General features: G+C 42.5%; 1 protein-coding gene across 1 annotated transcript in view; it reads left to right on the forward strand.

Annotated features, from left to right (window-relative positions):
- MRPS24 (mitochondrial ribosomal protein S24) overlaps positions 1-13,184 on the forward strand; it is a 48,592-nt gene that overhangs the window by 14,625 nt on the left and 20,783 nt on the right. The window contains exons 2-3 of the mRNA XM_069214319.1: positions 6,784-6,864; positions 9,805-9,916. Of these exons, the coding sequence (XP_069070420.1) occupies positions 6,784-6,864; positions 9,805-9,916 (193 nt within the window). The remainder of the gene's footprint in view (positions 1-6,783; positions 6,865-9,804; positions 9,917-13,184) is intronic.

Genomic DNA, 13,184 nt, shown 5'->3' on the forward strand with positions numbered 1-13,184 from the left:
ACAGGAACTGGCATCTCGCACCCGCTCTGTAGCATGTTCAGGACTGATGAAGGTCATGGTATCACAGCTAAATAGGACATACTTGGTAATCGGTGCCTTGCCATTCTGCTCACCAATGACTCTACTTCAGTAGATGAGTGTACTACCAGAATATCAACTTTCTAGTCAGAAACTAAAAAAATATGTACTCCAGAATAACGACTAATAATATATTCTCAAGGTAAATATATGCAGGTAAGTGGAGATTTAGTATTCTTCATTTCACATCTATGTATCTTGACATTGTCGATATAAATGTGTGTGTAGATATCTTCAAGGGAAGTAGATGTGGAATTACTATGGTAAATCTTCATTCATCTATATATTGATACCTTGACAGTTTAGTGGTAGTCAATATTATGGAGTCAATAACTTGACATACCACCTGTAGGTGACCATCGCAGGATAACTCCTCACTTCCACTTCTATATGAACCTCATCCATGTTGGTTAGTACTTTGCCATCTATTAATAATGGAAAGCAATTGGAGTGGGGTTCTGCATCAGCCATAGTATGAGCATGCCAGAAAACATGCAGTACGAAATAACTTGTGCTGCTAGTCCTAACCCATCCTAAGGAACCATGCTTCAAGTGCTGTAAATGCCATGCAGCAAGACAATTGCTTGACTGCAGCCTTATATAGTTATTGCCGTCTTTTATAGTTATCTAGAACATAAAGCTTTATAAAAAATATATATAATTCAACTCTGTGATCCTTAAAGAGAAACAGAGTGTACAGAAAGAACTGTCTATCTCAGATAAAGGTCTTCTACTCTAAGGTGTCCAGGTCAATATTCTTAAATGATTGGCCTGCCGAACAGCACTGGTGGTTAACGAAGACCTTTCGAATTTTACATACGCTAATTCCATAGAAAGTATAGTACCCTGGAGCAGAAAAAACGGTAGAGGAAGAAACTACTATTGTGTTTGGCATGCTACGGAGTATAGAATATCAAACTCCAGTCATGTCACAGGACCAACTTGAGAAACCATAACAAACTAGCAGGGTCTCACTTTTTTAACCTATTTGCTTTGCCAAAGCTATGTGCAGGAGCTCAACAGAATTGGAAAAATAAAAGTAGGAAAGGGAGTGTAGGGACTTGAACATGCTCGCGTGTCACGATGCAGCTATATCTCCGAACACTGAGATATGCTCACCATGCATGCACGTGCAAACAGCAAAACACAGACACCATTTTATTTACCATTCAGATGGAGGATGCTAATCTTGGAGTGGTAGATTAAAAAAACAATTTCAATGTGCTCAAAAGCTGACCTGCCACAGTCGGCTCTGACTAATGAACAGCACATGAAAACTGCGTGAAGAAAGGATAAAATCATGGAGGATCTTACTGAATGGGCGTAAATGTTAAAACAATCTGATCCTCTAAATAACAAGGGGTTTGAGATAAATACATGCTATGCTCTGTTTGAGAGGACGGCTTGATAAATCCTGATGTGAGAATTGGGGTATTGATATGGCTATGATTTCTTCGATTTGTGGTGGTAATGAGTGCTTGTAATGTGATTTACCTTTCCGAATTGTTGTGGCAATGTTTTGTTACATGATAAAAACGTAATAAAAATAATGTTTAACAAATTGCTCAAAAGTTCATTTTATTAAAGTGGTCCTATAGCAAATGGCAACTGCTGAGTATTTTATTATTATTTTTAATTTTACACAGCCACGGGAGGGACGGGGTAGCAACAACTGAGTACTGCTTTGGAAATAAGTGAATGCAGGGGGAATAATAGGGAGGAGGCGGTGGAGCAATGGAGGTGCTTGAGGTGGGGAAGGAGGGAGAAAAAGCTAGTGTGGAGCAGAACGGCAGTGGACAAGCTGGGGGGTAGGATGAGGAAGAGAGCAACACGGAGCATACCTATCGAGGCTTAGTTGGGGGTGGGAGGAGTAGCACACGATAGAGAGTAAGAAAATATATGCAGTTTCATGGAGTACTAAAAGAAAAAGAAAATAGTTCTTTGATGGAAGGATGCAAGTCATCCAATCAAAAGAATGGTAAAGAAGCTATGCTTTCAGGGGAGGGACAGATGAAAGAAGTACATCAAATAAGAGGCAAGCAATTGAGTGACAAGGAAACGAGCCTATGATAAGCAGTGGGCAGGCTTAGGTCCACTGCAAGTTTTTGGCATGGTCCCCAAGATGCCTTTTGATAAAAGGCAGCTAAAATCTGTCTGTTGGCAAAAACTATAAATGGGCAGTGATTGAAGGTTATAGATTAGTGTTCCTTGTACTGGTAAGAATTGGTGGTGCACACAATGTCAACTAATCTCATGATAACCCAAACTGAAAAAAATGCTGCTCTTGATCCACTTAAGCAAGTAAGACAATAGTCCACCATTGCAAAGATTAGAATTTTAGGAGTTTCTGGCGTACTTATTATGAATTTATCTTTGCCAAATATGTGAAACTTTTTGAGACCTTTTACCAAAATGAGGACAATAGACGAATAACTGATACCCGGCCAGAAGTGCACATTAAATTGCACTTTGAGTATTGGACCACACCCAACTGGATATTCTCTGGTGGCAATGGTCTATGAAGGGCAATGAATCCCAGCATACCTACGTATCCTGCAGGGTGCCCATCTCCTCCAAGAGAGGTTTGCAGTAAAGTTAGATGAAGGATAATTAACAAGGCAAATACGGTTAAGTGGAGATGCTCAGGCAGATCTCTTGTGTTTATCAGACATGGGAATCCACAAGCACAGTTTTGAGTACTGTTTGAAACACGACTATAAGCCTTTCATGGAGAGTTGCAAAGTACTGGGTGGGACATAAAACTCAGATGCGACTTTACTGTTTGGTAAATCTGTCCAGAACCATGCAATTACCAGTTAAACCCATTTCATAGGGAAATTGCAGTGTGGGTCTGATTTATTTAGTTAACAGTCTTAAAACCAAATGGAATTCAAAAATCAGTGGGATTTAATTGATTAATTTACCACTTTTTATCAGTAGGTGGTAAATGTATGTGGTGGTTCTCTGAGTAGGGTGAGGTGTAAGCGAGGGGGTGGATGGAAGTGGAAAGTATTTTCTAGCAGAGGGTTGGGGGCACTGTAAACCCCTTTCAGAAAAAAGACTGCCAATGAGGCTTGGCTGCAGCCAAAGCCTCATGAGCTTTTACTGGCAGAAGGGCTGCACAGTAGTCTGATCTGGTTCTCTCACGCCTGGAAAATACAGGTGTGAAGAAGCCAACCTACTTGGAATCAGACTCCTACTGAGCCCTAATGTGGGCTTTGGTGATCACACTCTGACCCCAATAGCAATGACTGTAATCCAAGGAGACTAAATCGCTACCAGAACAGTTCAGAAATTCTTCGAAAGGTTATCAGAATCGGTTCTGAACTGTCAAATTACCTGTATAACTTCAATCACGAATAAGCCAATAAAGCCTGAGGAAAATGACAAACTATTACCCCTGGACAGATGCTCCGATCAATATTCATCCTACTGTAGACATCTTCCCATCTCTTCTTCATCGAACCAGACGTCAGCGCACCATTTCCCACTTAAATGTATCCCATGGTGAATTGGATCCCGATTCAACAATCGGGGACACTTACTAGACTGCATGACTAACTAAAGAACTGGGCGGTGGGTCCATTGGGATGTGATGATCTGAAGAGATAAATCCTCTTGCTTCCTTTTTGAGGACCATGGTTGCATTCTCTTTTCCTGCATGCCCCCACGATGCGCAGCACCATTCGATGTAGTAATGTTAGCGCGCTATTGAGCATGAACTGGCAGAGCATGCACAGCAGACCTCTCTGCAAAACCTCATTAGTATGCCATTTTGATGATCCCTCACAGTTTAACCGCTCCATCATCCACTTGCAATAGCTGCCGGATCATGGAGAGTGGTGTATGTTAGGAATGTTGGCATAGAAAACAGAAGTATTAATTAATTACCTTGGCTATGATTTGATATGTTTTTCAGTAAAATATAAAGGTCAGGCTATCCAACAGTTATTTTTTTGATAGGTTGTAAGTGACTTTGGTGTTTCCTGTGGTGATGTTTAAGCACCACTAGATGTAAAGTATTACATAGTAGGACTGATGCATTCATGGGGACCTCTTTTGGGCTTCACTGTGGGCTTCGGCTTCCCCTCTTCCACCACAGAGTTTAGGGAGTCAGAGCGCATCACATGCTCCAAAAGTAATAGAGCAGGTGTGTAGTGTGGATGCCAGTAGTGATTCCAGGCACTACCGCCGGTGTTTGCTGCACAAAGGGAGGCCATGTTTGGCTTTGCACTCTTGAGAAGGGCTTTTCAGCTCCAGGCCCCCTTTCAGGGTCCTCTGTCAATCAATCAATCAGGAATTTGTAAAGCGCACTACTCACCCGTGAGGGTCTCAAGGTGCTGAAGAGGGAAGGGGGGGGTGGGGATGCTGCTACTGCTTGAACAGCCAGGTCTTGAGAAGTTTCCTGAAGGTAAGGCATTCTTTGGTCTGGCGCAGGTGGGTGGGGAGATTATTCCTCGTTTTGGCGGCGAGGTGCGAGAATGATCTACCACCGGTTGTAGTTCGGCAGACGCGTGGGACGGTTGTGAGGTCGGTGGAGCGGAAATGCCGGGTCGGGGTGTAGAAGGAGAGTCGCCTGTTGAGGTATTCTGGTCCGGTGTTGTGCAGTCCGGTGTTGTGCAGTCCTCTGTCCTCTTTGCTTTCTCTTTCCTGTCCCTCTCTGCACCCCTTCCTAGTTCCACGCCACCCCTGCCAGCATCTTACAGCAGGCGGTGGGCTGCTGCTCACATTCCAGCTGCACAGGGCTGTCTCTTCTGCTGCTCGATTAGAAGTCACCGGACAATGGTGCAGCGCCTGTAGCACTTTCACTACTTTTGTGCCTGGAGGACAAAGAAGTAGATTTGCGTTCTTGTTTGAGAGGAAAGGGCTGTTGCCTGCACACACTCGCACTCCGCTTGACATTGTTATGAGTTCAACCTGTTCTGGATGTTGTTTAAAAGGGCCCCTAGTGCCCAGTTTCCAATTTAAATGACGCAGATTGTATGGTGTGGAGAGGAGAACGGGATCAACCTCGGCTTGCCGAGCCGTTTGAGAATGTTATAGAATGCATACGTTAACGATTTTTTTTATTTTTTTTAAACATTCCTCTTTCAACATAGCGCCTCCGCCTTGCCTATTGAACTACTCAACTAATGTATGAGTTAAAGACGGATGAAGACATTCTAGCAGTTGTAGTTGGCGCATACTGTAGTGTGCACAGTGATGGATGGAATGCCTGAATTAACCTCAGCCACTGGTAATCACTCAGGGCAGCATCAAAATCCATTGTTATTTTGCATATTGTGCCACCTCGGTTTAAACCCAGCTATATGCTAAGTAGTTTGAACATAGCCATCAGTCAAAATTATATCCTGTCCATCCCAAATTGGTTGTATAACGTTATATTTCTTAATTGCGTTGACCATTAAAGTATGTGTATATTTGTTACAGAATCTATAATGAACTTTTAACTGTCATTGACCGCATTCTATCTTTGTCATGAATATTTATGAATTGCTTTGTGGATATCATCTCAACCATAGATTTGTTTGCATACGAATGTATAGCCTTCCACACTATGTGCTGTTTATAACTTACAAGCAGAGGCTGCAACTGAGAAGACGATAGAACATTAAGGGCCCAGGAAAATTTTTAAAGTAGCAATTGGAAATATGGAAACTGTAGTCTTCATACTCGTGGAAGGGGTCCTGCTGATGAGAGAAAGATCATTTTTCCTATTAATGTTAAGAACAACTTTCCAAATTGACTACTTCAAAATGATACCTTTGAACAAAATGTATCTCTGATCCTGTTGAGGATCTCACAGACTTCTCCTTCAACCCATTAACCCTACAAATGTTACCTTTTTCTTCACAAACCCGTTTTGAACTTAGGATCCCTGTTTGACTGGAAACTCGCTTTCATCACTCGTACTGTGACATGCTGCATCGTGGTACATTAACAGCGCACTAATACAAACCATCACATATTATAAAATGTTTGAGTACCTATTGGTCAGAAAATGATTCATAAAATAATGTATGTACCATATGACTTCAGTGATCCTCAGTTACTGGAAAGCACGGACCCCTGCGTGTGGCCCTTTTCCATTATAAGTGTTTTCAACTGACTTTCTCCCCAGAGGTAATATGTGACCTCTGACAGCTGAACAGTGCAATTCCGTTGCTTATTCATCTACACGGTCGTACTTGCACTCTTCGCGTTAGCATCAGTAAACTCCTTCCCTCTGGTGGTATCACAATGATGGAAGCATTGTGTACTCTTAAGAGCAGCGTGTGCAGAGTAGACAGGGCTAGGTGACCTCCTTTAGAGACCCATAAAAGGTCCTGGCATTTCTATACCATGCCATACTGGTGTGATTTTGTATTTATTTATTTCTATTTGAGAGTTAATCGATGATGAGCACAAAATTCATGTTTTGTGAATTCCTAGCTGGAATCTGTCCTAGAAACCGAAACCATCTTTAAGAGTGAAAAAACTTGGGCAGAGCAGCGCACAAAGTAGGTGAGAAGACCAGTAATTGAATGTATGGCAGGCGAGTGACCTATGTGCCCTTTTACCTCTGTAATAGTCTTCTCACATATATTCAAGAGCAGCGTTAAACCATACGTCCTCGTGACGTGATAGTGAAAAAAGGAAAATTCGAAAAAGTGACGCAGGTTTCTCTCACATTTAAAATAACTTTCTATTCTTTTTACTCTTTAGCTTTTGCTGTCGACACCAAGAAGATTCCCCTTGGTCCTACCAAGCAGCCGGAATATCCAGACCACTGCTGTATGCCTAAAGGTATTACCGGAGAACCATTGCACCTACCTGTAGCAAGCAGAAGCAGGCCACCCAAGTTGGAAAACTGTATTTTCAGATAAGCTGGTGGCTGTCAAAGGGCTGAGGTGGAGTCTCGCTAACACAGACAAACCTTTTCCCTGGTTGCTAAAAGGTTTACATTATATTGAGCAAAAGATGATCTAATTTCCTTAAAACTGATGATTATTCACCATTTGACTTCTACTACAGAAAGTAATAAGGCCCTACGATAAACAAGCATTGGCAAAGCTAATAGATCTCATCTTTGCGACTGCTTTTAAGCCAGTGTTTTTTTTTAGCTATGCACCACAGCATCCCCGGTACTCCTGTACAAAATAACTCTGATACTTTTTTTGTTACCGATCCAAAATGGAGCAGTACCTAAAATAAAACAAGCAAAAGCTTTTTATTTATTTTTTAAAGTGGACGGATCTGGCGAGGTAACAGAAGCAACAGGGGCAGTAGCAACACATGGGGAGTGTGTATGCAACACGGGAGAGGATCGGAGGTGATGGTGTGGAAACAGCATGGTGGATGGGTAAAGTAACATGGTGGGTCTGAGTGGAGGGGAAGCAACAACGTGGAGAGAGGTGGGGCGCACAGTTGGGGAGAAGCAGAGGAGTGAGCGCAACAGAATGGGGATGGGGAGAAGCACATGTATAGTAGAGAACATCACTGAGTAAAGGGAGAGAGATGTACACGAGGGAAAGAGCTCGAACACGTGCTGTCATGTGCAAAGCATGCAGACAAATCGGAAGATGGCAGCCAATCAAGAGCTGCTAAAGAGAAAACGCTCCGTGTCTGAATTTATTTCTGATATTTTTATAGTGTAGTAAATATATTTTGAGGTACATTGTTTCAGCATTTTGCCAAGGTTTGGCAAATGTGCAAAGAGCATAATAATTGAATGTGTTGTAAAGTAACACAAGGCGAAATGCTGAGTAAGGTTACCATGTTGTAAGACAAAAGTACCCGTAAATTTATGGCAAGGAAGGGTGCAGTATATATTTAAGAGACAAAGATACGAACTGTTTTGCGCTCTTATGGCCTTTTGGTATCGTCTTCAGACGAGGCCAAAATGGTGAACTTCTGCTTGGACGCAATATAGTGAAACTTTTTTTTAGTGAAGGCAGAGCGTATATTATATGTACTACTTAGTATACCATAGTAAGAAAAGACATCACCGGCCCTTGTGGTTAGCGCTGGCTTTTTTCTTTCAGCTATGCTGCGACACTACTTGCCTTTGTATCATGGTTTAGCCTCATGGATTTGAATGCGCCCTTAGACACTTCCGTCTAGTTGGAGGAGTTAGATATTTTACCCAACCGATAGCCCCCTCTTTTCTTTCCCTACCCTAACCTTTACTCTTACCTTGGTACCCTAACCTTTACTCTTACCTTGGTACCCTAACCTTTACTCTTACCTTGGTGAATCCTTGCGCAACAGTCCTGGTCCCCCGTTTTCTTTGAGTCCTGCTTGTACACTTTGCATAACTCAGAGGATCCACCGAGGAAGACAGGAACCGTTTGCCAAACTTGTATGGAAAATTGTGGGAGAGTGAGCCAAAGTAAAGGATATGTGATACACAGGAGGAGCGTGCCTGGGAAAGGTAGTTATTCTCCCTTTTTCTTCCCTTTAAAACTCTTAATGGGCGTGAGTTATGTCTGAGGACTTCATCCTGGTGGCCCGGGGCGAGTGCTGGCCTACAGAAACAGGAAAAAGAGACAAATGCGCATTAGTTGGGGTTCAAAATAGGTTTGTTTATTTTTTTCGTGGGGAGATGGGCAGATTGTTGATAACAACGTGGACTAGGTGTCAATTGACCTCAAAAGCAGTGAGAATGGAGTGAAAGTGCAGCATATTTTTGTTGGGTGAAAGGGTGATGGTTGGACTGGTATTTCATTCTGTATGTAACTTGATGTCTGGGGATGCAGAGTACTGAATGGACCATTCAAACAAGGCTCTTGCCTTTTCGCTTCCTTTAACAAATAGCAGGACACCACCCCTTCCTTGTTCGGAGAGTGCTATTTATTGTAAACGCCTCCAACAGTGGTATCCTGAGTCAAAATAAGTTTTTTTTTTTTCTTTGTTGTTTTTTTTTTTCTTTTTAAGGAATGTTGTGCGGCTGTTTTCTCTAGATCCTAAACATCTATAACAAAGCCTCTGTATTTACAAGCAGTGAGGGATTGACATCCTATAGTTAATTTGGGAAGGGACGCAAAATGTTGGTCAAATGTAACTTACAATTGCAAATTATGTAAAACGTAATTGAGTTAAAGAGAAAAGGAAAATCAAGCTTCTGAGTTCTTTTTAGTCACCTTCTGCCATGATGATTTTAGGTTGGTATTTTTGGCAAGCATTTTGGCTCGTTTTTCAAATGTACCAGTATCCATAGTTATTATAAATTCTGAAAAAGGGATGTCGGGTTATGACTAGAACAGGTGTTTTAAATTCTGTGCAAAAATAAACATAAAAACAATTAAAATCATTTTATAATTATTACAACAAGAAAATGGGTTAGGCTTTAATACTTTTTCTAAACTATTTATTGTATTTGCACAAACATCCAGGGTTTTAAGTGAAAGAAGAACCAAGTGGGGCTTGCAAATCTCACATCGCACTGTAATTGCCACACATTTTTTTTAATAACAAATTTTATTGGGTTTTGACCAAACAAAGGAGCCAGACCAGCCCGTAAACAGGAGAGAGTGGTAAATGAAGGGAAAGTGTGCGTGAACAACAAAGATACATATATAGAACACTGCACAGTCCCCCCCCCTTCGGTCAAGTGCCACACTTTTTGTGTCACCACACGTGTGTTGGCACGAGAGATCAGAATACTCGGCCTTTATCGCAAAATACTCTTCCAAATGTTTTGTAATGCGATCTTTTATATCTTTTCTCTTTGGCAAACCTGTGCAGAATCGAGCTGCTCGTGTGCGGGTGGGAAAAGGAGACAAACCTGTAACCTACGAAGAAGCTCTTGCTCCTCACCATATTGCTCACCGAAAAGGCTGGCTCTCGCAACACACCAGTGAGTACCTCATTCCTTTTTTCCATTCACTTATGTCTTACTCTGCATACGAGACACATAGGGTGTGTGTGTCAGGCAAGGCTTTCCTTGCTTTCTCTAGCCTTGATTGCACACGGTTTGTATGTGACTTGCTGCCCAACCTGTCTACGAACAAGGGTGTAGACTGAGTTGCAATGCTGCCTAGAGCACCACTGAAAGGCAGTTATTGCTGGGCCAGTGTCACTGACATGGCAGATGGTAGTCTGACATTGCAAAGCCTTCAACAACTTAACAGGGATGTATTTGGGGTGATCATGTTGCAAGAGGTCTGCTTTAGTGGCCAGAAATAGGATGTTTTTCTACCTCAGCTTTGCTATGACTGCTCAGGTGTGGCCCTTAGACCTATTGGAAGGGAGAAAACATAATTATCCAGTACCTGGTAGAGCTACGTTTCCTAGCATGACTTTCAAGTAATTCTTTTAAACTGCTGAAAAAGTACTGAAATATATCAGGATTTTCACTTCAACATACCACATCATAGCAGTGTCAAAAATCTTAAATCACCAGCACTCCAAACAACAATAGGCAAGACGTGTAACTGATAACTCTGTGCAAGTTATATCTTAAGTGTAGTACTTTGGTATGAATTTGAAAACTGCATGCTTACCTGATGTATTTCAGTGTGTTGAAGGATTTGGGCTGCTCCACAAAGAAGTCTGAAATCGCTGTAGTGATAGGTCTACTTCTACAGATTCCGATTCCTAACCCTTTTTGCATCAGCCACTGGGGCCTCTACTATGCACCTGTACTTCATGACAGATTGATTGTGAGTTTATACACCACAGTTACACCCCAGAAGTACCCTGGCGTTGGTATTCCAACTGTCCAGGGAGAAGGAGGTTACATAGAGGAACAAGCATTTGCAATGCAATGGTTCTTGCGTTTGCTTGAGATCGAGCTATTAGCACTGTATATTCCTAACTGGACTTTTCTTGCCACATAAATTGAAAATGAAAAGTAAAACACTTGGCAGAAGCAAGTCAGTTCAGAGCGCAACGGCCACCACGAGGGTGAGCGCAGGAGTTATTGGCTCCCTACGTGAATGTCTAGAAAGGATCACGGCTGGGATGAAAGGCAAACCGAAACCAGAGGAGGGGCCTTCACACGCTGTAACTGGAGAAAGTGTGACGGCCAACAAAAATGTTCACTTAGTGAACTCGCCTGGGAGGGAACTGAACACACAAAGGAGAGTCATTTCACCAAATGAACCAATAAAATGAAGCATTTAAGACAAGCACAACAAAGAATGAATACCAAGAGTGGGAGTAGTTAAAAGCCCACAGAGAGATTACAACAGGCTAGGGCGCTTGCACGCTCGACCCTAACAAGCATTTGCAATGTAGTGCTCAACTCTAAATATAGATTTTCTGGAAATTAGATGATAATGCCTCTAATTCTTCCTACTTAATGTGGTCTTATTTTGATTCAGTTCACCACTTGCAGTGGTTTATTTTGCACCTTGATGAAATAAAATTATCTGCGTTAATCAAACAAAAAAAACTATGGGGAAAAAAATGGATGTGTAGGCTTAGGTTCAAAAGTGCATGAACCTGCCTGCCTCGAAGATGGCCATCTAAATGAGTAGCTCCTCTGACTGCATCTAAAACACTTAAGATGCTGCAACCAGGCGGCACCCCAGCTTGGACGAAAAAAGGACTGAAAGTGGCAGCACGCTGGAACCAAGGAGTCCTGTGCACCCGGGGACTCCTGTCACTGCAGTTCTGCAGATCGCGCAAAGACAGACGCACACACAAAATAGCAGCCTGAAGCGGGGAACTGCTCTGGACGAACTGGGGTCTGATGCAAATGAAAGGGTCTGTGTGCGTTGTTCTCTCTCGGCACCTGGCCTGCAACAGTAATTGAGCCTCACAAAAATGGAAATGCAGAGGGCCATGACCCACAGCGAGATGAGGGCACAGACTGGACAGGCACTTTGCATATGAAAAGCATTGCCGCATGGAGATCGCATACAGCGCAGACCCTGGGCCCTGCGCACCTAAATGGAGTGCTTAAGGTGGCCACCTGGCATACCATATGCTGCAACTGTCAAGTAGGTGCATAAAAGCTACTCACTTGTCCGTTTTCAGGAGAACTACCTAGAAAGGCTGTGTAGACCACAAGCAAGGCTTACTTAATGCCAGACATCATACTGTGAATGACTAATCCATTGTGCAGGCAAGTGTTGCGCCAAGAGAAGCAAACTGGTGAAATTAACAGGGGTACAGGAAACTGAAAACCAATTACTGGGTTGCCTGAAGTGAGCGCCAGTTCAAATGCTAGTTGAGTGAGTGTACACTGTAAAATGTGGGCCTGTGGTTAAACAAATTGGATTATTGCAATTGGAAACACACAGGAATGACCATTCAGTGGCGAGACAGAATTCAGCGGGCTAAGAGTGTCACTTCAAATCCAACAGCAGGCACCACAAAGGTGACTGTGTAATTTTGAGGAAGCAACTTAAATAAGGTGAGGGAATCAGACAAAATGCAACTCAGAATGTCTTTCGATCCCAGAAGATCTGCTTGTGGAAAAGAGGATGAAGGCACCTCTGAGCAACCGGGAGGCTTGCAGAGACACACAGGAAACAATGATATTGTAGCACTTCTGAAGGATATGCGCCACAGCTTGAAAACTCTAGATAGCAAAATAGACGCTCTAGCATAGTTAACTGTGAGGATGTCAGAGACGCTGGGCATTCATGCAATCAGAATAACCTGGTTGAATACAGAGTATCTGAAGTTGAGAGTAAAAATGTGGCAGGAAAAGCACACAAGACTACAACAGCCAAAACTCTATCTGCAGTCCAAGACAAAAATGAAGATCTGGAGGCCCGCTCACGACACAAGTTTTTCATTCTGGTTTTTCCTAGGACAAAAAAAACACACAGATAATATGAAGCTTTTTGTGAAAAAGCTACTACTTGAACTTTTGGGTCGGGATGCCTTTTTGGAGTATCTTTGTACTGGACCTCGCCGGTTGTTCATTGGCACCCCGACCGGTACCAGAAGCTACCTACGTCCTATAATAGCCTAAATACTAAATTATAGAGATTGCAACTCCGCTGTAAGGAAAGCAAGAGAAGTAAAGATCTTATAATATGCTGCTGCCAATATATCCTGGCTTCATATTATAAGTAGAGGAGGCACTGAGGACATTCCTTCTAGCTAAAAAGAAGCAACAGGAAATATATATTGTACACAGTATACTACATGCAGGCCGCCTTAGAGCA

Source organism: Pleurodeles waltl, chromosome 11 (assembly GCF_031143425.1).
Source record: "Pleurodeles waltl isolate 20211129_DDA chromosome 11, aPleWal1.hap1.20221129, whole genome shotgun sequence".
Classification (NCBI taxonomy): Eukaryota; Metazoa; Chordata; class Amphibia; order Caudata; family Salamandridae; genus Pleurodeles; species Pleurodeles waltl.